Source organism: Protopterus annectens, chromosome 4.part1 (genome assembly GCF_019279795.1).
Source record: "Protopterus annectens isolate FY-2018-M chromosome 4.part1, PAN1.0, whole genome shotgun sequence".
Lineage (NCBI taxonomy): Eukaryota > Metazoa > Chordata > Ceratodontiformes > Protopteridae > Protopterus > Protopterus annectens.
Window position 1 is genome coordinate 499,494,455 of NC_056734.1, and position 27,664 is coordinate 499,522,118.

Sequence of the window (27,664 nt, forward strand, 5' to 3'; positions counted from 1 at the left end):
CATAAAAAATAGGAATATAACATAGTTAGATAGTTGTCAGATAGTAAACTCATCTTACAATATAATACATTCTGTACACATTTCAACACATGCAGTATATTGCAGCCTTATACACCTAGGATATAACAGTAGTTAGCAGGTTTGTATGTAGTTTTATCTTTAAATTTCTAGTCTCCCACCAGGACACAAGTGCTCTTCAACAATTACATTCTGCTTGCTGAGCACACCTCAAGCAAATCTGCAGTCTGTGGCTACCACTCCACCCATACAGTATAAGAAGGAATCAGTACTGCAAACTAAACAAGGATATACATTTTGAGCCTCAAGAGCGGGAGCACACTCAAGCAAATCTGCAGTCTGTGGCTACCACTCCACCCATACAGTACAAGAAGGAATCAGTACTGCAAACTAAACAAGGATATACATTTTGAACCTCAAGAGCAGGGTCAGTCCACCCAGGCATTCTACTTGTATGTTTTATGAGAGTAAAGCTATTACATTAGCAGTATTTCTTAGTAGTTCTCAGCATGTTAATAAAACTGACTGTTGCAGCCTTGTGTCCCCCCCAGCTAGTACAGTAATCCTAACTGTCCAATAGACAGTATACATTTAATTCAGATCCCTGTGACTAAATTAACCATCAAGCAGCCCTCTCAGTGCTTTCTGCCTTAGTTTGTATCACTTGGGGGCCCACCTGTTTATTTGCATCTCTATACATTCCCTTTCATTGCTAATGTATCTCCCTACTCTAATCTGTGCACAAATGGACTACTAATCAGCAAGTCAATGTGAAGACACACTCCCAACGTTAATAAACTTTGCTGTCTCTTCTCTCCTTCACTTCACAGGTAGTTTGAATTATTACTTACCCCCCTCTGAGGCCTTCACTGATTTCCATTGATTGCCTCTCTGGTTATTTTGCATTCCACTTGGTTTACACCCCTTCTGCCATCTCCCTCCCTCAATACTAAGTCTATATTGGACTCCTGCTGAGCATGGAGTCATCTTTAAATTTCTAGTCTCCCACCAAGACACAAGTGCTCTTCAGCAATTACATTCTGCTTGCTGGTAAGCCATTAGACCTCAGGAATTTGTTTAAAGTGTTCAGATTTGTAAAGTAATACTTATTTTTTCTCTCGTCTTGGTGGGCTCTGCCCCGCTCCGTTCGACCTCGCTAATGCTCTGGCTCTCTCCGCTCCCCTGCCCTGCTCCCTACTCCCTCCTGCCCCCACTACCTCTACATTTACAGTAATCGTACCCACAGCTCACCCTCACATCACCTCCACCAATCACAGCTCCTCAAGTCATATCACATTATACCACACCAACTTGCTCCACACAAAATACTCCCAATCACTCTCATTCCCACTAGGCATTTTTTACATCACCCACATTACTTCCCCATCCACATATAGTGCAACCCTGCAATTCTTATTCAGACTCCCCACCTAGAACCAACTTAAACTTTATAACCATGAGTATCAGACAACTAAGTCTAGTGTGTCTTCCCATAATTCTTTACAACACCACAAGTTATCACTCTAGCAATATCCCTAAACTTAGTAGCACAACACTACATTATGCACTCTCGTATACAGACACCACACATTATAATAATATCTGCTCACAGTTATTCAAGAACTACATAACGGACCAATTTAGAACTAAACACATATGCTCTCATTCCTACTCTAAAAAAACACAATACTTTCTCACACTCCTCACCAAGCTCCAAAATCTGTATCACCATTTTAAAAATGGAACTCTGTCACCACTAGCATTCAAAACACATCATCCAAAGCCTCCTTTAAACACCTCATCAGGCAACATCTCAAGCAAAGTTGGCAGTGCCATGATTGCTCCCCAGGCTAGTGAAAGTGGATAAGGTATATATTAGAGTACTTGATAATAGTTTTCTATCTTACTCACAAACACTGGCTAATCTGCAATGTATGTACTGTACCTGTGTATTATGTATGTATTCTACCCATGTTCCAAATTTCAGCTGTACGCCACAAATCTATTAATTACCTTTATTTTTAAATTAATATTTTTTTGTTTGTTCTCTCCACTGTAACTGTTGATGTGCCGCATACCACTGTAAAAACATGTCTTTTGTAATTTGTGTGTGTACTGATCATGTCTAACTAAATGTATCTGTAATTTTTCTTTGTGGAGCTTTTCTCCCCGGGCCTCTGCTAAAAAGGGCTTTTTGGCTCAGACACCCCCGGTTAACAAATGTAAAATAAATAAAATAAAATAAATAATGTTTTCTTAACTTATAAAAGCAGACAGTTAAATGTGAGAACATGGACTTAACACTGCCAATGAATGTAGATATTGTTAGTATTTCAGTCTTTACCCAGGGGTAAGACAAGAGCATAGCCAGTTGTTTTTGAGGTGGGTTTTAGTAGTTTTTTTGAATTGTGTTGTGGAGTTATTTGGGCAGGTAGGGAGTTCCAGAGTTTGGAAATGTAGCAGCTAAAGACAGACTTACCTGCCTCATTGTTATGTCTTGTAACTTCAAGGAGGTTAAGGGTGCTTGATCTCAAGGTTCTTGCTGTGGTGTGAGGGTGTATTAGGTTTTGGAGGGCTGGAATCTTATCTGAGTGATGGTATAACTTATGTGCTAGTGACAATTGATTGAGATGAAATAGATGAGGGAACTCCAACCAGCTCAGTTTCTTGACAGATACACAGTGGTGTGTTCTTATATGCGGATTCAGTTGCAAATTTAGCTATCTTATTATAGGTTTCTAGTTTGGATAGTTCTGTTTTATGGAGGTTGGTAAATACTGGGGATGCATACTGGAGGGTGGATAGTAGATGTGTCCTGGCTATTGTGGTTTTGGATTGCTTGGAGAGAAATTGCTTGTTACGATAAAGGAGCCCCGGTTTTTTGTTAACTTTTTTTACAGTTTGAGCAATATGCAAGTCGAATCTTAGGTGATTGTCTATTTCTATACCTAAAAGTTTGGTGTGGGTAGTTGGGGTAATAACAGTTTTGTTATTAGAGGTGATAATGAAGTTGTCTGAATGGGGGAAGGCTCTATAAGAGGTGAAGGCTCTATAAGAGGTGAAGAGAAATTTGGCTTTAGCTGGGTTAAGAATAAGCCAGTGGTTGCTAAGCCAGGTTTCAGCTTGTGAGAAGCATTCTTGTGTTTGGGAGTGGAGGTGTTAGAGTGCTGGGGCGGCACATATGATTGTGATGTCATCTGCATACTGAATTATTGTGGCTTTTGGCATGGAGGATGAGAATTGACTGGTGAATAGAGTGAGGAGTACTGGACCTAGGATGGAGCCTTGTGGGACTCCTAGGGATACGGATAGTAGAGAGGATATCTGGTTCTGCCATTTTTTTGTTGGCGACTGACGAGATAGTTTTCATTTTTTAGGACCAGAGGAGGAGGAGAAACTGAGTGTTAGGGTGGATAGAGTATGGAGAAGTTTGTCATGATCTATCATATAGAATGCTTTACATAAGTCTAAGAATATGGCGGAGACTAGCTGGCCATTATTTCTGTACTGACTAATGCTGTTAGTGAATGCTATTAGTGCGGTGTTGGTACTATGAAACGGTCTAAAGCCATGTTGGTTTTTGGATAGCAAATTGTTTTTTTGAATGTAGTCCATGAGTTGTGTGTGTATGACCCGTTCTAAGATTTTTGATAAAGGTGATAAAATAGGACGGTAGTTGTTGAATTCAAAGGAGTTACCTCCTTTGTGTAATATGTATATGTATACACACACACATACATATGTATATGTATACACACACACATACATATGTATATGTATACACACACACATACATATGTATATGTATACACACACACATACATATGTATATGTATACACACACACATACATATGTATATGTATACATATGTATACACACACATACATATGTATATGTATACACACACACATACATATGTATATGTATACACACACATACATATGTATATGTATACACACACATACATATGTATATGTATACACACACATACATATGTATACACACACACATACATATGTATATGTATACACACACACATACATATGTATATGTATACACACACATACATATGTATACACACACATACATATGTATACACACACATACATATGTATACACACACATACATATGTATATGTATACACACACACACATGTATACACACACGTGTGTGTGTGGATATAAATATATATCTATATATATACATATATACATATATATACACACACACACACACACACACACACACACACACATGTATACGGATTCACTTTATAATCCCGAAATACTGAAATATCGAATTTCAGTATCTCTAGACTATAAAGCTGAAAACTCACAAACCCGAAAAACAAAACAGCGAACGTCAACAAAACACTACACCACACATGCAAACACAAATACAGCTACCTCTCGACACTACAACAAAGCAAAACACACAAACACAACAAAACACACACCTATCCTACCTATAAGCAGGGAGGGCAAGCCCCCCTGAATAGCCCACACCCTGCTACTTATACATACTAACTCCAAGGCCGCACTAAACACCGAAAGACAGAAAACCCACGACTACATATTCTACACCCCCTTGCACTAACACACATCACATACATACAAACACCACCACTCTCAACACGGACACACTCACACTCTTACCTATCTACCCTAACCCACACCTAAAACTCCCCAACACACTCACAAACACACAAACCCTCCCCAAAACCCTTAAACATAACACTTACCCAACGCACCATCAGTACCGCGGGTTCAATATTCTGCAGTTTCACACAACTGCGGATTCAACAATTTGGTCTTGAGATAGTGAAATTCGACATTTCGGTATTTCGAGATTCCAAAGTGAACCCGTGTATATATAGATAGATAGATATATATATATATATATATATATATATATATATATATATATATATATATATATATATATAGATATATATATATATATATATATATATAGATAGATATATATATATATATATATATATAGATATATATATATATATATATATATATAGATATATATATATATATATATAGATATATATATATATAGATATATATATATATATATATATATATATATATATATATATATATATATATATATATATATATAGATATAGATAGATATATATATACACACACACACACACACACACCCATAACACTACATATCTCTACATGTCTCAGTTACAATTCAAGCAGCTTCATAAACTATTTTCATCGACGGAAATTGTTTATCAAACAGGGGTGCACATATTTCCTTCTCTTTTGCCAACAGCAAACAAATGATCTGGAGGCTGAAGTGCACAAACGATAGGTCAGTGGTAAGTCAAGCAACAAATGCAGTCACAATCATGCTTGGGAATGTATTAATGCTTGCTATCTTAATGCAATGCAGCTGAGAATTCATTCATTGCAACTATAATGCTTCTGACAAAAAACATTTGTGTCTAGTACATTTTATCTGGTTAATAAAATATATAATTAAATAACTATGAAAAGTGGACCCCACTGTAAAAGAGTTCTGCCTCTCTGCAAGTTAGGCAGCTACAACTTCTCACACAGCCACACACAAGGACTTCAATAACAAACACTATGCTAAAGCTATGACTGTCAAAACTGCCAGAGAAACAGTTACAGCAAATAAATATTACAACTAAATATAACAGAGCAAATGAAAATATCAAAGCGGGGTGGCTAAGAAAAGAGTAAAATGCAGTCTTACCTGAACAAGAAATATTATAAGGAAATAGAAATTGGCAATTCTCCTAAACTGCTCAAACAAATTCTTTGGAACGAAATTCCACACAGTGTACTACAAAAAGAAAAAGGACAGCAATTATCTGTGACTATTATTCTGAAAAATTTAGTGAGATTACAATGACCAGTTTGTTGATTATGAACGTTTAGCACTAACTTTAAAATCTGTATACATGACACACTTTGTTAACCAATACTGCACAATCTGAAACCCATTCAAAAATCATCATACATACAAAAAGTCTGGATGATGATTTTTTACTTTTAGGTAGATTATGGCCAGGAAAAAAAGGAACAGCTTATAGCAGCAGCATTCAAATGTTTGTTATAAAATACATATGCAATCTTATTAAACAATTAAAAATGATCATGTAAAACAATATTTTCCTTTTTTTTTTTTTTTTTTTTTTTTTTTAACGCTCCTTCCCTCTTATTGACACCTCTTACAAAAATGACCCACAAATGCCAGTGTCCACCAAGGTGGCTACAGAAATGAAACTGCATCTTTATTTAAAGCCATATTTTGAATACTGAATTCTACGTTTAAGTTAAATGAAAAACAAACATTCAATGAAAAGCGTTTTTTGAAATAATAAACAAAAATCACAAAACTAAAGCAAGCGTTAACCAACCAACCAATTAATTATTGTGTGGGTTGTATGTTTTCCTGACCAGATGAATGGACTACTTTCAGGGGATATCCAAAGGAGAACTCGCACTAATTACAGGAGATTTGACCAAGGCTACAAATGTAGTCAGTAAAGAGACAACTAGAAAGTGTCTGCTTCTATCTATGTAATATCCAAGCTGCCTGCGCGCATCTAACACGTGGAAAATCTTCTCATCGTTGGCTTACGGCTTAAGAACACTAGTAGCTGGTTAAGGGAAATCAGAGACCACACTTGGTATGAATGAAGGATCAGTTCTCAGACTTGCTCAGTCCCCGTGAAACACTGAAACACTCTGAAAGGCTATCTGCACATTATGACCTTCAACTCTCATTTATTCAAATGTTTTTTTTTTTTTTTTTTTTTTTTTTTAGCTACCAATGGATTTTTTTTTTTTTTTTTTTTGCACATGGAGTTTTGCCAGGGGCACACAATAAGCATAATGGATACCATAAAACACAGAGCTCCAAGAAACTCCCCTGCTGTCATTGTCATACTCCAAGACTGATGCACAAGGAAATGCCCTAGGAAGGTTACCTTTTCTGGTGGTAGAAAGACCCTGGCTATCACATTACGAACATTAGACATCCCAAAGGTCAAGGGGGTAACTGGAAGGCACTGCCCTTAACCTGAGAAATAGTCTGTGCTTGCCACATACAACAAATACACCAACAGGAATCTTTGAAGCCAAGGGTGGCCACAAATGTACTACACATCAATAAGGGAATGTGGGACTGCAGGGTGTGCAGTTTGATTTCTGGTACCTTTAAGAACAGGTTTAACTATGAGAAGTTTAGAATAGGTCCTAACAGCCAATCTCTTCTGGGGACAATGAAAAATCTGGAATAAAACATCTCCTCTTCCTCCTTCAGGGAAACTTTACCTATAGTTCCCAGAGCCAGGAGATAGATGCACAGGAGCTAAGGCCAACTATACCTGATCGACTGGGCTTGCAGGCATCGAAAGGAAAGCAGAGAAGGTCTTGAATTTCATTCTTTAAAAGGGAGAGAGTGTCTAATACTCTAGCATGCAAGGTTATTGTACTGCAATTTTCCCTGCCCACAGTCAGTCGGCCTCCCAGGAGGAGGGGGGGGGGGGTAGGAGTTAGCTAAGTTAAGGAAAGAGGAGGGTGTAGGAGGATATTCATGGCAGAGTCAGTACTGCCTGGAGGGCCCTGTGGAACTACTGCCAGGTTTGTCCTTTTCATTCACTGCAGCTTCTGTTTTCATGCAAATGGTCTCTTCTAACCTGTCTCACTGAATCCTGGTCTGGCCATCAGTACAACAGCCACTGTTTGGGCAGATAATGTCTGATGCACCTGGGAATGAATGGATGAGAAAAGTTGTTAACAGTTCCCACTGTCTTTCAATTTCCTTCTAGTTTTTGAAAATGTCCCATTTTTGAAGACCAAGAGGAGGTTATTGTCAAAGAATGCTTTAAGTAATTCCTCCTTTGTCATCCTCTGGAAAGGCTCAATTTGCAACCAAGCATGTCTTCTACTTATGGGTCCTGTAGCTACATCAGCAATGCCATACCTACATTTTGTATGTCTGCTCATCTTCTGTATAGTATGGACCAACCTGGAAATTGGACACTTTAGGGTCAATTTTTTTTTTTTTTTTTTTTTTTTTTTTTTTTATCTCAGATGGTATTTCTGCGACTTTCTCCAGGATCACTTCTCAGTATTTCACTATGTAACTCTGGCCATTGCTAGCCCTAAAGGCAAATGTAGACCTGTAGTTGGTCAGTCTCTCTCGGTCTCATTTGGAGGATACAGAGGCATGCAGCTAACTTGTAGCTACTAGCAGCATCAAGGGAATCTAAAGCAGTGTCTGCCAAAGAATTGTTGAAGGTGACACAGACAAAAAGTTTTCTACATCAAATCGGAGCTATATATGTGAGTGGATACAATATTTGGGAAGTGCTTGCTAAATTGTTCTCATCTTCCAAGACTAATACTTTAAGCAGGGAGGGTCTCCTTTCCTTTTATGGACCGACTGCCTGAAGTTCTAGGTTAGGTGGGGGTCTACTACAAGTTGTGCCACACTGAAAAGCTCTTTAGCTATTTTCTTTAAATCCGGCATGGTGACAGCAAGTTCTAAAAGCAATGGACTCATTGGTGTTGGTGAGGTTTGTGCTACAGTGGCTGCATGCTGCTCATATATTTGAGCATCCATAGAAAGGGAGCTGTTGAGTGAGTCAATGGAGTCTTTTTGGAACAGTAGCAGTCCTCACCACATCTGTCCCCAGAATGAGCAGCATGCATTGTAAGAATTGGTAGCTGAAGCCATTAGTTCCATGCTGATGTCAATATTAGTCACTTTAGTGAAGTGGCCTCTGCATCCTGTGCACCTACAGTGAGATGCAAAAACCAGAAAGACATGCTAAAAAGCTGCTAAAATGTCACATCCAAAGGGGCAGGAAACGACAGGCAAAAGAGACAGACTATGAAACTGACTCACCAGTAATGGCATCATCAGGCTTACCCAAATGTAATGGTAGAGTCTTTCCACTCCACGATCATACGTCTTTTAGATTCTCTCACCCTTTGTTTCTTTCTATGAGGTTTTATGGGAGGACATCCAAGGACTTTCTCATGGCCCTGGATGACTGTTCCAGTTCTAAAGCCTGCAAGAGGATCTCTAGCTTTTTCTGCACTACCCAGGCATGGAGAGATGCTTCACAACTTTTATGGGTTTTCAGAATGAAAAGTGCAAATATACAGCAGCCTAATATGACACAACATCCTCCTAAGCAAAAAAGGAACCCAGAATGCAAATTCTCTTATGGAATCCGATGCCTGCAGTTGCAAAGGCCTGTAGAAGACATCTCAAAAAATAAAAATAAAAAAGATTACTTAATAAATTATTCATAAATGTAGAAAAAGCAAAGCAGTAAATGGCATAAAAGATTTCCCCAACAGAGTTAATTTTCAAATAGTTCTGTAGTAAGAAGCTGTGCAGCAAAGACCAGACACAGCAATTTGAACTTTATCAATGAAAATGTGCTTAGCTAAAAAAAAAACTCAAGATGAAGTACCTACCCTTTTGACCCAGGAAGTATGCATGTACTCCTTTGTCAAGAAGTAGCCAGCCCACCTTCTGTAAACCTCTGGGAGCCAGGCTAACCATCCAGGCAGAAATCTGCCTTTACATAATTCCCACATCATGAATACTAACTGCTATAGTAATCCACATGATGACCGTTATGAGGCAGTAAGAAAGTAAGGACTGAAACAGACACGATAATGCTTGTATGAAACAATATCTCACGCTATATATGTGCCTTATAAGGTAGGCACAAGACCAAATATTGCCATTCAAAAGGAGATCAGTAGGCAAATAGAAAAATACTTTGTCTATAGTGAACCTCCCCAAAGAAAATGTAGTGTACGTCTGCACACTGTAAAAGCTGATGCCTGAATCACAATCACTGCTTCAAGAATTTATCATATGAATGGAAAAAGTACAGTTTTGTACCTACCATAAATGTAGATGTCCGAGAGGTATGCATCTGCAGTCCTAACAAATGGGTTGTCCTGTCGTCAGGCAGCCCTTCGGTCGGCCGGATTCCAAAGTCTGGGTCTGGCCTCGGCTGATGTCGCACTTCACCCGACGTCATAGCTGCAGTTCTTCGGGTATAAAGGTATCAGCCGACGCCATTTTCCTCAGTGTTTCTTGCCCCAGATGCCAGGTGCCCTCCAGGAAGGCTAAATTTGGATAAATGTAAAAGTTTCCAAATAAGAGAGAGCAAATAAAAATAAACATGTATATACATATATACAAACAAATACACCATAATAGATTCCCCCAGCTAGCTAGAAGATGGGCAAATACCCTAGGAGTACCACAGAGGGGAAGGTGTGAGGGTAATCCTGACTGCAGATGCATACCTCTCGGACATCTACATTTATGGTAGGTACAAAACTGTACTATGTCCTTCAAGGATGCATCTGCAGTCCTAACAAATGGGTAGAATACCATAGCCAAACTGGGGGAGGAGGAATAATAAGATTATGGTGTAGTTAAGATCCCTTGCAAAACAGCAGTGGCAAAACCTGCTCGGGATCTGGAGTATAAGGGTAGGTTATAATGCTTGGCAAATGTATGCACGGAGCTCCAAGTAGCAGCCTCTAAAATGTCTTTGGTAGCCACTCCTCGTAAAAAAGCTGTAGTGGCTGTAGCCCTTGTGGAGTGAGGTCTGATGTTTTCTGGAGTTGTCTTTCCATGGTAAGAGTAACAAAATCTAATGCAATTTCCTATCCACTTAGAGATTGTCCGTTTTGAAATTGCTTTTCCTTCCATTCCTGTTGCATATGCTACCAGTAGCTGGTCAGTTTTTCTATTGCTCTTGGTCCTGTCCAGGTAGTAGCGCAATTGTCTATGTACATCCAAGGTATGTAATAGTCTTTCTCCCCTGTTCTGTGGGTTGGGGAAGAATGTAGGCAGGTGGATAGCTTGGTTTAAAGATACCCTGGAGACCACCTTTGGCATAAAAGTAGGATTAGTTCTCATGGACTCCATCTTGATGGAAGATAAGGAAGGGCTGTACTGCCATTAATGCCTGTAGTTCAGAAACCCTTCTTGCTGAAGTGATTGCAAGCAGGAAAGCAGTTTTCCATGATAAGTACTGTAATTCTGCTGTTGCTGCTGGCTCGAAAGGAGGGAGTGTCAACTTTTCTAGCACAAAGTTCAAGTCCCATGCGGGCAATGGTGGCTTCCTTGGTGGTTTTACATTTTTAATTCCTCTCAGAAACTGCCTGAGTAGAGGATGTGAGAAGACTGGAGGGTCCATGTTGTATTCTGCTGAAATAGCTGATGCATGAATCTTAATGGAAGAATAGGACAGGCCATTGTGGAAAAGCTCTGCCAAGTATTCCAGGATGTTAGCTATGTTTACCAGTGACACATTTTTTCCTTTTGCTGCACTCCAAATGAGATATCTTTTCCATTTTGCTGAATAAGTTTTCCTTGTTGAGGGTCTGCGAGCCTCCAAGATAATGTCTTTAACCCTTTGAGATAAATCTGGGTTATTTTGTCTTATGCAATGTTCCAGGCAGCCAGCTGCAGTGTTTTTAGGTTTGGATGCAGGGTTTTGAAGTTGTTCTGTGTTAACATTAAGGGAACTAGGGGCAGAGGCCATATTTGTTCCCGAGACATGCTCCTCAGTAATGGGTACCAATGCTGCCTCGGCCAGTCTGGAGCTATCAGGATGATCCTTGGACGGTCTTCTTTGATCTTCAATAGCACCTTGTGCATCAAAGGAAGAGGTGGGAATGCATATGCTGTCAGGTTTTTCCAACTGAAAGATAGAGTCCACCTTCCAAGCAAGTGGGTGGAATGTCCTTGTGCAGAATTTTTCAATTGGTGGTTGTGTGGGGATGCGAATAAGTCTATTTCTGGTAGTCCCCATTCCCCTGTAATGGATTTGAAGATGTCTGGATGCAGCATCCATTCGTGGGCATCCGTGGTAGTTCTGCTTAGGATGTCTGCTAGTATATTTTCTTTTCCTGGTACAAATATTGCTTGTAACTGAATGTTGAAGCTCAGGGCCACATTCCAGAGGTCCATTGCCATCCGGCATAGAGAGTATGAATGTGTGCCTCCCTGTTTGTTGATGTACCACATAACTGTGGTGTTGTCCGTCCTTATCAGCAATTGACCCTGTCGAAGAAATGGTCTGAATGTCTGAATTGCCAGTTTTACTGCCAGCATCTCCTTTTGATTTATGTGTAGGTTCAGCTGGTCTTGAGTCCATAAGCCTTGTATGCACTTGTCCAGCATGTGTGCCCCCCAACCGAGGTCTGAGGCGTCCGTTGTGATAGTCTGGCTTGGTTGAGTGCTGTGGAAGGGCAGCCCTTTGTTCGATTGACAGGCCTGAGCCCACCATTGGAATTCTTGCTTCAGGCATGGAATTATTGGAATTTGGGTTTCTAGGCTGTGCTTGTGCTGAGACCATAAATTCCTTAGGTACCATTGTAACTTTCTCATATGTAGTCTGGCATGTGGAATCAATATTATGCAGGATGCCATGTAACCCAGGGCTTGCAGGACCTTCCTTGCTGTTAGCTGGTTCTGCTTTGTTAATGCCATGAAATAGAGAGGAAGGTGCTTCTGTTTTTCTGCTGTGAGGGATGCCATTTGATTTGCTGTGTCCAGCTCTGCACCCAAGAAAGTTATCCTTTGGGATGGTATCAGCCTTGACTTTTTTATATTGACTGTGTATCCTAGGGCTTGCAGTAGATGAATGACCTTTTTCAAATCTTTTGCTAATTTGTTTTTGTTGTCCGCTTGTAACAGGCAGTCGTCCTGGTAAGGGTAAATTTGAATTCCCTGAAGCCTGCAATGAGCAATTACTGATGCCAGGCATTTCGTGAATACTCTGGGCGCAGTAGATAAGCCAAAGGGCAATGCTGAGAATTGATAATGCTCTGATCCTGCAAGAAATCTGAGGTATCTTCCGCAATTTGGTCGTATGGGGACGTGCAGGTATGCCTCCTTGAGATCTAGAGTTACCAGCCAAGACTCCTTGCCCAGCATGGGAAGAAGCTGCTGTAGGGTCAGCATTTTGAATTTTGGAACAATGAGGTATGTGTTTAGAGCGGACAGGTCGAGAATAGGTCTCCATTGGTTTTCTTTTCTGGCACCAGGAAAAGTCTGGAGTAAAATCCTTGCCCTTGTTCCATAGACGGTACCCTTTCTATAGCTCTCATCCTTAGTAAGTGGTGTATTTGTTCTAGAGCTTTTGTCTTCTGATTTGGAGGTAGGTTTGGCATTCCTCTCTTCCTTGGTAGAGTATGGAAGTAAAACCTGTAACCTTGGTCTATTGTCTGTAAAATCCATTTGTCTCCTGTGATGTGATGTCAGTTTACTGAAAATAAGGCTAGCTTTCCGCCTAAGGGTGCTTCTAGTTGTTCCCTGGTAGGCGGTCTCAGAGCCAAGTCACTGTGATTGTCCTGTGGAAGTGGTGGTGGCTGGATCTGTGGCAGTACTTCGCTGGTTGTTAGGCTGCCACTGACGTCCCCTGTAGGCACCTCTGGATTGACCCCTGCCTCTTGGGCGCATATTCCTGCCTCTCTGAGCTCTGGAGGTGTCTGGAAAGGACCAATTCTTGGAAGGCCAGTTCCTACTTGGAGGCTGGACCTGTAAGAAATCCTTGACTGTCTGGACAGATTTTGCTTTCTCTTCCACCTTCTTCAGCACCTGCTGTGCAGGGGAGCCAAACAAATTGAGCTTATCCATGGGAGCATCTAGGAGCTTTGATTTAACATGGTCTGGTAAGGACTGCTCTTTTAACCATGCATGTCTTCTGATCACTGTACCAGTCATAGCTGATCTAAAGGAAGCCTCCAGTGCATCATAGCCGCATTTTAAGGAATGATTACTGACCTGCTGAATGTTATGTACCATTTCCTGAACAGATTTTTTGTCTAATGGTTCAGACGAGGACAGTTTTTTAGTTAACTGATCTAACATAAATTCCTGATACTGAATCATGTGGAATTGACAGTTTAAGGCCCTAGCCGAAAGAGTAGCAGAAGTGTAAACTTTTTACCCCATCTCTCTAAGGCCCTAGATTCCCTTTCAGAAGGGAGGGGGTTTTTGGCAGAGGTAGCTGCTACAGCCTTGGGTCCCTGGGAGATAGTTTCAGGATCTGCAAAAGGAGCCTTATACAAAGATAATGTGTGTCCGAACCCTGTAGTACCTGTCGGGCTTAGCAGGGGCCGGAGGAAGAGAATCAGGAGCAGTACAAGCATCATTAAATGCATCATCCACAACAGTAAGTACTGGAGGAATGGCTAAAGGCCTATGCTGTGGCAAATGCAAAAAGGTCCTAAGCCTTTTCCTAGAGTCTGAAAAATCCTGGCCCTGCCATTGAAATTGTTCCCTCATAGCATGCAAGGTTTCCCCAAAAGAAAATTCCTCAGGCGGAGAGGCAGAAGGAATGGAGTCTTCTGCATCAGAGTCCTCATAAGGAGAATAAGGGCCCTCTGGAGGGTTTGTATTATCTGAATCATCAGAGGAGTAATCTGAAGAAACTGGCTCAGGGGCTCTGTTCTAGGCCTCTTCTCTGGAGGTGGGTGAGAGGCCCTGTCAGGGTGAGGTTGGGATCCCCGGATCAAAGAAATGAGATACTCTGCTAGACTAAGCATTTGAGAACTAGAGCTAGGCCTGTGAGAGGGGGTCTTAGCAGGCACAGTTTTGGTAGATTTTGCTGCTTTAGCCCTGGCAAAAGCCTTAATCGACATGGATGCAGGGGGCCTAGCAGCTCCACGTGCAGGAGTAGATATATCTAAAGGTATAGTATCAGATAAATCCTGTGAACCTGCAAGAGAAGGTGGGATTTCAGTAGCAGATTCAGCCATGCTGGATGAGGCCTCGGTAGGAGGCAAGCTTTCGGCCGAAGGAAGAACCGTGGACTTGGTTTCAGCCGAAACCGAGACACTCGCGGTTGACTTAACCGCGGTTTCGGCCGAAACCACGGACCGCGAGTGTCGGTCCTTTTCCTTGCGTTTTTTAGTTAATTGCGAAGTCAGAGTTTCCGACGGCATATTGTAAGCAAAAGCGGAGCCGAAAAACTCATCAGCAAATTCCGACCGACGTCTAAGCGTCCATCGGTTGAAAGAAGCACAGGCTAGACAAGCTGCTACGTCGTGGTCTGGGCCTAAACAAGGTAGGCAATAAGAGTGGAAATCTTTATGAGGTATTTGTTTCCCACAAGTTAAACAGTTATTCACTTTTTCTGACATCGGCTGAGGCAAGAAAGAGTCCCCAACGGGGTACTTAGCTTTTTAGAAGTCTTCGGTAGTAGTAATCTCTGGTTCTGACCGACCGGCACTTGCGAACAGCTTCTGCTTCGGGCGCCACGCGGCAAGAAAGACTGAGGAAAATGGCGTCGGCTGATACCTTTATACCCGAAGAACTGCAGCTATGACATCGGGTGAAGTGCGACATCAGCCGAGGCCAGACCCAGACTTTGGAATCCGGCCGACCGAAGGGCTGCCTGACGACAGGACAACCCATTTGTTAGGACTGCAGATGCATCCTTGAAGGACATCAGCTAATTATAGACATCTCTCTCACAACATGATCTCTTTCAACAGTCAGGCATATCTAAAGTAATGTAGATATAGTCTCAACTCATGGCCGTTCAGAAGAATCGAATAATACCAACAGTGTAGCAAACATCCTACTCTCTTCTTTTTCTGTACCCATAAAGCAGCAAACAGAGCCAAGTACATGAAAATGTTCTCTGGAAAGGATAAAGGATCCTAGAAACCTACATAAAAGCAGAGCAATGTAATAAGTTGCACAGGTTTACCAAATGTTATAATACATCTCCAACTAAAAAGACCAAGGAAGGAAACAAAGCACATCAAACACTGACAGACAAAATCTGTAGTAAAACACCACACACAAAATTCCACAAGTCTGTGTCTGCCATACTGCTACCAAAAACACTACCATACTCTTAATATTCTCAGGACCAGTGGATTGAGGTAGGAAACCTGTCCTGTAGCAATGACCCCATTATTCAGACATCTGCAGCTACGGTACAATGTTCACCATTTAGCAATAACTGTAGCAATAATCAATTGATATGAATATGACACTGTCACACTGTGTACACACTACACTCAGTGAGCAAAAGGTGGACAGTTGACATCTTACAGTACCTATTCCTACCCCCTAAAAAGAGTTGTTTTGTGTCTTTTGGCTTTTCCTGGTTAGGGGTCACCACAGCGGAACTCCGGTCCGCTAATGACTGGCAGTAGATTTTTACGTGCAGAGTTGCCAGCCCTGACGCACAACCTTCAAAGAAGCTACACCCATTCATGCATGTCTCCACACAGAAGACGCTCTAGCTGAGAATCGAACAGGACAACGTCTTACTGTGAGGTGACAACGCTACTGCAGCACCACCACCGCAGTTTTCAAATTTACATTACACACCACTAAAACCTTATCTGCAGACTTAATTTTCCATTAATGCTATATGATGGGGGCTGGTACGTCTCTTCAGAAATAGCTAGGCAGGATTTAAGCTGACACCAGCTTCATCCACCCTTATTAACATTACTAATGGAAAATGCAAGTCGCAGATATGACTAATCGTGACTATGGAAGCTGAAGTACAAGCATTTCATTTTAACCATCAATAACAAATGGCAATCAGGAAAGTATTGTGAAGTTATTCCCAATGGTTTAATGCATGCTTTGCAAGACCACCGAAACAGATCCTGATAACTTTCAAGTATGGAAATCCAATTTCTAATGCTCAAAAACTTGTGAATGGAAGTCTTCACTGATGCTTTTAGCGAACACATTTTTACAGAAGGCCAATATCAGCAGTAGCCGTTACTGTGGTATACCAAATCAAACCTCATTAAAGGCTCCCCATTAAAATGTCAGCACTCAACAAAAAAAAAAAAAAAAAAAAAAAAAAAGATTGAAACTGCAAGAGAAGAGTAAATCTGAACACTGTTCTTCTACTTTAAACATCTTTGTTGCATGGGGTAAGCCCAGCACACCACTTAACTTATATACACTAACTTCGAGATTGCCATATCTCCGAGACAAGAAAATATTCTGAAAAATGGTCATCTAAGACTTCATATACATTAGTCCATATTTTCAGCCATTCAGTCAGTGTTTTGTAATTCACTATAGCAGGTTCAGGCATTTCAAATTATTACCACAAGTAACAGGTTTGCTGTACATTTCATGTCAAGATATAATGCATCTAGCCAACCACTTGAAATTAGTCTGTTTGGTAACTGGACAAACATGTTTTCCTTTCAATAATGACACAAACACCTGATAAGAATGTCTTGGCTCTTTAATCTTTTAACACAGTACCTCAGATATCAATGCATACCCACAGTACGAAATAATTTCATCCACGGTCTCTTGTTTAGGAAAGGAGGCAGGCAACTGGACAGATTAGCTTTATCAAAAACTTATGTATGATTAACTTTTAGCCTGCACTTCACAAACCTTCTGGTTACAGGGACTACAACTAAGAAATGGGTTTCTCAAGATAGCTATTGAAAGTCTATTAAACAGGAGTAAATGAAGCGGTTAACATTGTTGCTTTAAAGTAGGGAGTTCTCCAGTCTGGAGACTGGAGAAGAGCCATATAGTTAAAAACTCATAGGGGTGAATCCTGCAACAATGAAGTGCCAAACGACACTGACTCCTGAAGTCATTGTCCAAGCAACGATGCTTAGTGAAGGTGCAAATAAAGCACCTATTGCACAAATATCTGAAATGGATACGTTTTCAATGAAAGCACTGCAAGCAGCTACATCTCTGTCATGGTGGCTTTTAAACAGCAGCATTTCCAGTGAGTAGTGAGCAACCTGATGGAAAAAGCCAAAGCAATGAGCAATCCTATAGTCTAACAGCTGCCAACTCTCCTACCCACTCCGAAGCCAAGAAATGAGCAGCTTCATTTTTTGAAACTTGAGCACAAACTTACTACAATAATTACCCCCCTTTGCCCTTTTTTTTTTTTTTTTGCACATGGGGTCAGGGTGTCACATCAACAGTGACCATCATCTAGAGCCAAAGTTCACACTGCCGAGTGACTAGCCCCATCATGGCTGTTCTTAAAGAGACACACACCTACAGACAATTTAGTGTGTTCAATCCACCTACTACACATTTGGAGTGTGGGAGGAAACCAAGGAACCCGGTGAAAACCCATGTAAAAACAAGGAGGAAATGCAGACTCAGCTCAGCACAGAAGTCACCCTACCCAAGAATCAAAGCAGCGAACCTCTTGCTGTGATAGCAATACATGTCTAGGGCAGGAAGGACTTTCTCCATTGACTTTTGCTCCCCAAAAGAAAACAGACAGAGACTAGCTTCAGGACATTACAAGTGCCCCTTTTGGCACAAGATGTGAGCTGATCCTAAGGAACAACCAGTCCTCATGAAAGCTCAGACATGGTTTTCTACAAACAAGGGCTGAAGCTCCTACATGTATGAAAAGACAAGATATGACATCAGAAAACCACCTCCTAAAATAGAAAGTTCAAAGCTGCATAATCAGGAGACTTGAACAGAGAACAACTAAAAAAGAAATTATGTACTTACCATAACATTCCATCTGTGTCATCCATTTTCATGCCTTCCTCAACTAATGGGACAGAGTTCCCAGCTACCTAAATTCCCGGGTGGGCGCTAAGGAAGGCTATTCCTCATCTATTCCTGAGTAATGTTGAGCCAAAAGCTGCTCTTCCCCTGGAGACCAAATCTACTTTGTAATGAGTGATAAAGGTATGAAGATTTGACCATATATCATCCATAGAAGCTCTGTTTATCTTTGGTAAGGGGAGATTCAATTTGTTATAGATAAAAGAGATGTGATTCGTCAGCCATCTAGCTAGCGTTACCTTTGTAACCAAATTAGCCCAGTTTATAATGTGCAAAGGAAACGCATAACTGATCTGTGTTTTTAATCACAGCCCTCTTCCACACCCCATCACAGATAGCCCATACTTCCAAACACCACCCCTTCCTGCCACTAATCCTTCTGTATTCCTAATCCACAATCCTTAGCCAAGTGCTATTATGTTAACTATCAAAATGAGACCAACAATGTTACTAATTCCAATAATGCTCACTCCATATCTCCTCACCACCTATGAAAATCGGCCCTACCTTGGCTTTCCCCACCCCTTATCCCAAACCAGCACTACTCCTACTTTAAATAAAACAGATCAACTCATAGCTCTCTACAAACCTGACTTTTCCACTCTCCGCACTTGCGCTGGTTTCCCACCTTTCCTGTAACTAACCTAGTCCAGATACAGAGTTGCTGTATCCTGGACTGTTGGTAAGCTTCTGAGCCCCGCAAGCCTTTCTGTGTTGGAGGAAAGCCTTCTAGCCTATCAGTGGGAGTGATAAGCACTATGTAGCCTGTCTACCATGAGAGGAGAGGTTCTTGGCCTAGAAATTGTAATTTACTGACCATTTGGACAGTTTGTCAGTCTCTCAACTTTCTGGTTTAAAAGACCACGTCTGTGCTGGTTTCCAATCTTTCCTGTAACTAACCTACTGGGTAGCACTAGAAAGCCTTACACTGATACAAGCCCTCTAGCTTAGGAGAGAGACTTTGGAGTGATTAAGTATCACTTTTCTACACTTTCTTGCTGTACTTAACGGTTTTCTGCCTAAATGCAGATTTTCCAGCGTTTATTGTGATTTAAAAGCTTGTTTTTTCACATATTGTACTTATTTGACTGTCTGCACTTTTAAAAAAGTTGTTTTTTGTTTAAATAATTTAACTGTTGTAGGCTATACACTAAAGTGCGATAGCCTTTTCTGATAGTTTGTAGTCGTTTAAAGCTTTTAAGTGTATTTTTTTACTGTTTTTGCCTTATCTTTTCAAAAAAAAAAAATTCCTTGTTTCCCGCCTTTCTAAGCTAGTATTGTCCAGTTTTCATGCTAGTGCTGAATTCACGGCTGTGATACTACTTTCTGAGGTGCCCATACCTTACTTGGATAGAAGGAAGTTTCTCTGTTCACCTGTGAGAGAGGGGAGCTTTGAGCAACCTATCTGTCCCTGCAGGAGTGGTTCCAGCCCAGAAGTTAGTAGTTTATTGGCCATTTTGGGCTAATTTCTCTCTTTCATTTCCCTACTATAAAAATCGCATTTGCACGGTTTTGCTTACCGGGCAGTGCCGGTTAGCTATGGTTAAATTATTCCCGGCTCCACTAAGTCTCCTCTTCAGTTTTTCCCTTGAAACTAGTCTAACTCTTAACCTAAGCACTCAAAAAGCATCTTACAGCCCAGCACTTGCTCAGACCTAATAGCAAGGACTAATATACCCTGACACTGATTGCACAGCAGGGCAAGGCTCTTTATTCACCCCTCACCAACCAAGCGACTAAGCAGCTCACCCTACTATTAAGGCATGACCAAAGGGCAACTTCAGGTGCACTCTCCAGTCCAACTGGTGAATTTGGGTATCCTGAGGCAGTTATAACTGCCTCGTACACAGACAGCCCTCTCCTCCTACCACAAAACGCCAACATATGCGAGAGATGCAATTATACAGCCGAACTGGAAGCTAAGTCATCTCCACCCAAGACTGGAACAGCCAGTCAAGAGGAGGAGGTTAACACTTGCACCACAACTCCAGCCGCACAAAGACCTACTAAAACAGCACTGGCAAAAAATACAAATACACAAAATCATACTCTGAGGCTCAAAATAAAAACCTGCAATAGCATCAGAGACCTTCAAAGCAGGCACATAAACAACATGCACTTCCCGTCACAAACCAGCCAACATATAAAACACAAAATCAGTGTGCAGCACAATCACAGCCCTTAAGGTGAAATAACATACCCAACACACTAGTAAAGGTGACTCTAGTCAGGCACACTGACGTCCCACTAACTAGGCTGGACAAGCAGAAGGTTACTGTTAGCTGCCTGTCAGGAGCCAGAATCTGCCACATAACACAAGCACTCAGGTCACTCCAGAACAAGTACAAATATGACTCTGTCATTGTTCATGTTGGTGTGAATGACCGGAGATGTACCTCCCTGGACCACATGAAAAGAGACATGGAAGAGCTCTCTGATCATGTAGCCCAGGCTGGTATGAACCTGACCCCGAGTAGCATCTTGCCCTCACCAAGAATGATACCTCAGTATAAAGAAAAAAAAATGATCAATTTCAACAACTGGCTAAGCTTCTGGTGTCATTCAAAGGGGATCCAGTGTCTGTCAGCCTGGGACCACATGCTCGACCAGCCACATTGCTTCGCAAGAGACGGCTTGCACCTGTCACCCCTAGGCTTTCAAACACTGGCCAAGGCTCTTGCTGCCCCCATAGTACCTTTTTTAGGCAAGGCTCAAAAGTCAAACCCACCTCCGTAAACAGCACAATTAACAAAAAACTGAGGGTTATGCAACTCAATGCCAGGAGTTTAAATCTCAAAATGCACGCGCTCAAAGCACTCCTCAGTATGGAGAATGTCGACATCTGTGCAGTAACTGAAACCTGGTTCAAGGCTCCAGAGAGCACCCCCAGCACTACCAGGTTACAACTCATACCACACGTTTCGGCCACAGAACATGGACCAAAACACAAAAGGAGGGAGTGTATCCATATTCATCAAGGATACCTACACCTCCAGGGTAGTGGCACAGCATAATACCTTTGAGATCATCCATATGCAACTAACATCGGGCAAATCTGCAATGAAAATTGTGGCCTGCTACAGATCACCCTCCATGACCCAGTACCACCACTCCACCTTTCTGGAGACACTGGAAAGCATGAAGGTCCTACCAAACACCCTGATATTGGACAATTTCAATTACCCTACCATTCACTGGGAAAACTACTAGAGTACAAATTCCCAGGCCCAGTGCTTCATGGAATTCATCAACAAATGCCCTGGATCAGCTAATAAACTCCCCTACCAGAGGTGAAAACATGTTGGACCTGGTCATCACCAACATGGGCGACAGGTGTTCCACACTGAAGTCAACCAGTCACTGGTTAGACCAGACCAAAACTAATCACTCTGGATGTCCACACCCCACCACCACCCCCAACTAAGGAAACCACAGTAAAAAACATTTCTAAAGCAAACTTCACCTTACCCAAGACAGAGGTGGTAAGTTTCACAGCCCCCACACTAAAGGAAAATGCTGCCCAAGATGCAGAAACCTTTACAAATGCACTCTGAGCACGTACAAGGATGCATGGATCATGCCATCCCTAGCAAAACCAAGACTCACTCCTCTAAGAGAAGGAAACCAGTTTGGTGGACCCCTGCAATAAACAGGCTATACAATAGAAGGAGGAAACTAGTTCAGAAAAAAAGCAAATCCCAAGAAGGAAAGACATTCCTGATCAGTATCAGTAAGAAACTGAGGTCCCTCATGAAATCATCCAAAGCAAGGATTCGAAAGATAACCACAAAGCCTTCTTTAGCTATGTTAAGAATTTAAGTGTCAACTCACAGATATGCACTGAACTAGTGCAAAATAGCATAAAATATTTTGAACCTACTGATATTGCCAACATCCTGGCAGACGGATTCAGTGCAAACTTCACCTCCCTCTCATCTCCAAAAGGGCCCACAACAATACCGGAAAAAAGTGTAGTGTCCCAAAAATCACAGACTCACAGATGAAAACAGCCCTTTCAAAAGCCAAAAATATAGCGTCAATGGGACCAGATGGTGTCTCAGGCTGCGTCTTGCACAAACTACAGAATGAACTAACCCCCCACCTAAACACCCTGTTCAACCTTAGTTTCTCCACAGGCTACATGCCCATAGAATGGTGCACAGCAATGGTTATTCCTCTCCACAAAGAAGGGGCCACAATTGACCCTGGTAACTATCGCCCCATAAGCCTGACTAGCCTGGTCTGCACGGCTATGGAGCGCATCATCGTGGAACTCATTAACAAAGACATTGGGAACCTCTAAACACTTGACTCGACCCAGTTCAGCCTTGTTAAGGGCAGATCATGCCTACTAAACCTGGTTGGCTTCTTCAAGACAGTCACCAAGGCCATAGATGACGGAAAGGTGGTTCAGACAGCCTACCTTGACCTCGCCAAGGCTTTCGACACCATTCCCCACTCGGGTATTACAGAAAAACTCACCAGCCTGAACATAAACCCCTACATCATGAGATGGGTTGCCAACTGGCGTACAGACAGAATTCACACGGTAATAATAGTGGGCTCCAGGTCTGACTCTAAACAAGAAACAAGTGGTGTCCCACAAGGCTCGGTCCTGGGTCCCCTACTGTTCGGCATATACTTCTCAGAAGTACAGGCAAACACAGGAGGACTATGGCTAACCAAGTTCGCCGACGACCACAAACTGGGAGCCATAATTGACTCTTCGGCTGACACTGACATCCTCCAAAAGGGCCTTACTGAGATGGACACCTGGTATCAAAGTCATGGCCTCAAGCTAAATGCCAAAAAATGCATAGTCATCCTGTTTGGGAAAAACAAAACACCCACAAATTACCACATAGGTGGCAGCCCCCTTAATACAAAAGGGGTAATAAGAGATCTGGGGACCCAGGTAGATAGTAATCTCTCCTTTGACAATCATATTACCAAAGTAGTTAGGAAATCCTTCTATGTGGCCCATCTAATTACTAAAGGGTTCGCATAGTGAAATAAAGAGGTTATAGTGCCCCTCTACTAGTCACTCATTAGACCCATCATAGAGTACAATTCCCCATTTAGGATGTACCTCACAAGACACTTTCCAACAGCTAGAAAGACCACAAAAGTACCTCATCAAGAGGATTACTAGTCTCAAACATATGTCCTATGCAGCCCAACTGAAAAAACATCGGCTGTACTCCGTGGTATATCGCTTACTCAGAGGTGATCTCTGCCTGACTTACAAAGCCGTGTCCAACTCAGAACTGAAGGACACACTCCACCTAAAGAAATCTAAGTCACTGCGAGCCACGCGCTCTAGTGAGCTAAAAATTGCCTCAGCAATAAATAGACCATGCTGGAGGAATAGATTCCTGTCACAGAGGCTCCCTATGCTTTGGAACAAAATTCCAAATTACATCAGGCAGAGCCCCTCACTAACACTCTTCAAGAGAAACCTTGACGAGTGGATGGGTAACAGAAAATACACCCCTGGGATCACTTCATTGGCTCTGCTTGACAGAGGATCAGTTAATTAATCAATGGGGCGGCGAAAGCCGACACACTCTGGCTAGGCTTGTAAATGCCCTTGGGCAGATAGCCTAGTACCTACCTATGAACCTACCTATAACAACTACCAAGTAACCAGACTATGGTCCATCTCCCCCAAAACCAGATATTATCATAAAATAATTAGCAAAGCCCTGAAACTAATAATTAATTACTGTACAATAAAGTCTGATAAGGGATGGGTACATCCACCCAAACCCTGGTCCTACCCCTCCCACAAGCTCTGGCTCCCAGCCCATTACCCCTTCTAACATTTGGCCAACTACATGGACCCCTAACTCTCTCCTGACCTGTCACCTAAATATCAGGAGCATAAACAACAAGGTCCATAATCTCCATGCCCTCTTAGCAGCCTACTCACCAGATGTGCTATGTCTCACATAAACCTGGCTAAAACCAGGAACTAAAGACAATGAAGTTATCCCACCAGGGTACAACATACTCAGACTAGACTGCAAGTCTAAGAAAGGTGGGGGAGTAGCAGTACTCTTTAAAAATACACTAGATGTCACATTAGCCCCACAACAACCTCCCTTGTTCAATAATGCTGAAACTCTCATTATCAGACTACAGCTTAACAAAATTAAATCTATATTCCTTGCCTGCGTTTATATCCCCCCAGGCAATAATACAAATACCCTAGAGGACTTCCTTCAATGGCTATCCAACATGTACCCCCATGAAACTATGGTGTTAGGGGACTTTAATACTGACTGGAACAACTGTTCCTCTGAATCTCCCACAACCCATTTAAATCTTCATGGCTATACACAACTCATATCCTCACCCACCAGAATAAATAAACCCTACAACAAAGGTAGTATCCTGGACTGGATTCTTATCACAATCACTCAGACCTGTGCAACACCAGTACCCTCCCAGATGATACAAGTGACCACTTACAACATCAAGAATAAAGTAGATAACCACCACCAAATTCTCTATAAATCTATGAGAAATAACAAGAACTTCAACACCACTAATTTTCAGAACTAACTCAAAGCATGCAATTGGGGGGCCACCCTAAGAGATCTTCCATTGGATGATGCTGTAGCCTATTTTAAAGTTTAAATTCTTTACCATTCTAGATTTCCATGCTCCTGTCCGTACCCTTAGAGCCAAAACTAAAACTGCCCCCAGGCTCTCAAAAGTAACCAAAACCAAATCATAGCAAGAAATAAAGCATGGGACAAATGTCGTACCTCAAAAGACCCACTTGACCATATTAAATTCCGGCAGCTAAGGAATGATACTAAGAAAGCCATATTGTTAGACAAAAAAACTTCTATCTACACCTTCAACAAAAACATCAGACCAAACCTCAAAAGTTTTGGGCAGGAGTAAACAAACTGCTTCACCCCGGACAATCCACCACTCCCACCCCATTAGCTTGTAACCTAAAATCTCCAGAAGAAACTGCAAATGTCTTTAACAGTTTCTTCACTAAGACCATCCAATCACTAGGTAGCCAACTGGCTCCCAGTGGCCCAAATCAGGATTCCTCCTCGACCACTACCCCCACTCTCCTTTAACTTCCAGCCTGTATCTACATCAACCATCAGATCTCTAACAAACTAAAACCCAATACCCTAGCAGCTGATCTCCTCCCACCAGAATATCTACAGAAAGCGTCAGAAGCCACTGCATACCCTATTTCTATTATTACGAACCGAACCTTGTTGCCACCATCCCCCCTATCTGGAAGGTTTCCCACGTTATTCCTCTCCATAAAGGGGGAACTCTTTAGTCCTCTCAAACTACAGACCAATAGCCATACTATCACCACTGGCCAAAATAATGGAAAAATGTGTCCATAACCAATTAATGCACTATCTCACCCAGAATAAACTACTGGCCAACTCTCAGCATGGCTTTAGGCCAAACCATAGCACCACCTCAGCCCTCCTATCCTTCTCCAACGCCATTAACCTCAACCAAAACAATAACAAACTTACTTCAGCTCTCTTCCTAGATCTCTTTAAGGCCTTTGATATGGTCAACCACCAACTACTTATCCATACCCTGAAGAAACTGTCACTAAATAACTGTGCAATTAAACGGTTCCAATCTTATCTGTCTGACAGACAACAAGCAGCATTATGGCAAAATACACTATCCACTCGTCCATCACACCAGGAGTTCCCAAGGCTCCATACTAGGACCACTTCTCTTCTCAGTTTTTATCAATGACCTACCCACAACCACTCCCAAGGCCACCTGCATCCAATACGCAGATGACTCCACTTTAATCTGTGCATCCTCCTCCTCAACTGAGCTGATGACTCTAACCCAGAATACTTTCAATGACATTGAGAAATGGTTCGCAAACCATCAGCTTATTTTAAACCCCAACAAAACTAAGCTGCAAATTTTTTCTCCCACCTGTAAGTCCTCTTCACTATTCTTTACCATAAGATCCAATAATGGCACATTTATATCCCCAGATGTTCACACCAAACTCCGAGGGGTCACAGTCAACAATACCCTAAAATAGGATACCCACATCAATTAAACCATCAAAATAGTCAACAAAAAACTGGGCTCCCTCTATAGGATCAAACTTTTCCTCACTCCATTTGCAAGAACTTCTATCGCTCACTCCCACTTACTGTCTACCCTCCTCTATGCCTCCCCCCTTTTCACTAACTTGAATAAAACCACTCATAGCAAACTTGCAAGCTGTTACAACCACATTGCTAGATTTGCTACAGGTACAACCTTTAGGACCCACCACTGTATCAACTTAACTAGGTTGGCTTGAATGGACTAGTCTTCTCCAATACAACCAACTTAAAATAGCCCACAAAGTTTTAAACCACCCCGATAAGACACCAGCACTAAACAAGATCATTAATCCCTACAGCAAACTGAGGTCACTGCGCTCTGCTGACAAACTGTTGGTTCAAACAACCAAAAGCATAAATGTGGCTGGTTCAAACAACCAAAAGCATAAATGTGGCTGGTGACTCTCTATTTGCCAACTCTACAGGCAAAACTTGGAACTCTCCAGCTGTCTCTAACCCAGTTCAAAAAAAGCCTCCAACTACACTTTCAAATGCACTGGCAATGCACTGGGAATGTCCCTCTTCAAAACCTAACACCCACCCCCTGGTATTGGATATCTTGCCTAATTAAATCTGTCATATGACTCTAAAATGTATATGACTTTGCTTTGTGGCATATCTAGAGCTCGTTACGGGATAAAGTCTTTACCTGTGTGAAACCCTCTGTGAAACTTTCAGTTGCCTACCATGTTCTATAAATGTCTGTAACCTTACTGAAGGCTGTAAACAATGTTAATTTGTAAATGTTACTAATGGAATGTAATCTACTAACCTGGAGCTTTTCTCCCCGGGCCTCCACTGAAAATGGACATATATCCAGTCGGACCATCCCGCTAAACAAAGGTAAAATAAATAAATAAATAATCTCATTTGTTATGTTTAGGTAGAAACGTAATTGTC

The 27,664-nt window shown here is 41.7% G+C and overlaps 1 protein-coding gene across 3 annotated transcripts in view; it reads right to left on the bottom strand.

The window, feature by feature from the left end:
• The window catches only part of ATP11B (ATPase phospholipid transporting 11B (putative)), a 2,792,721-nt gene that overhangs the window by 2,664,347 nt on the left and 100,710 nt on the right, over positions 1–27,664 (bottom strand). For all 3 annotated transcript variants that reach the window (XM_044070307.1, XM_044070308.1, XM_044070309.1), the window contains exon 3: positions 5,766–5,855. In XM_044070307.1, the coding sequence (XP_043926242.1) occupies positions 5,766–5,855 (90 nt within the window). The remainder of the gene's footprint in view (positions 1–5,765; positions 5,856–27,664) is intronic.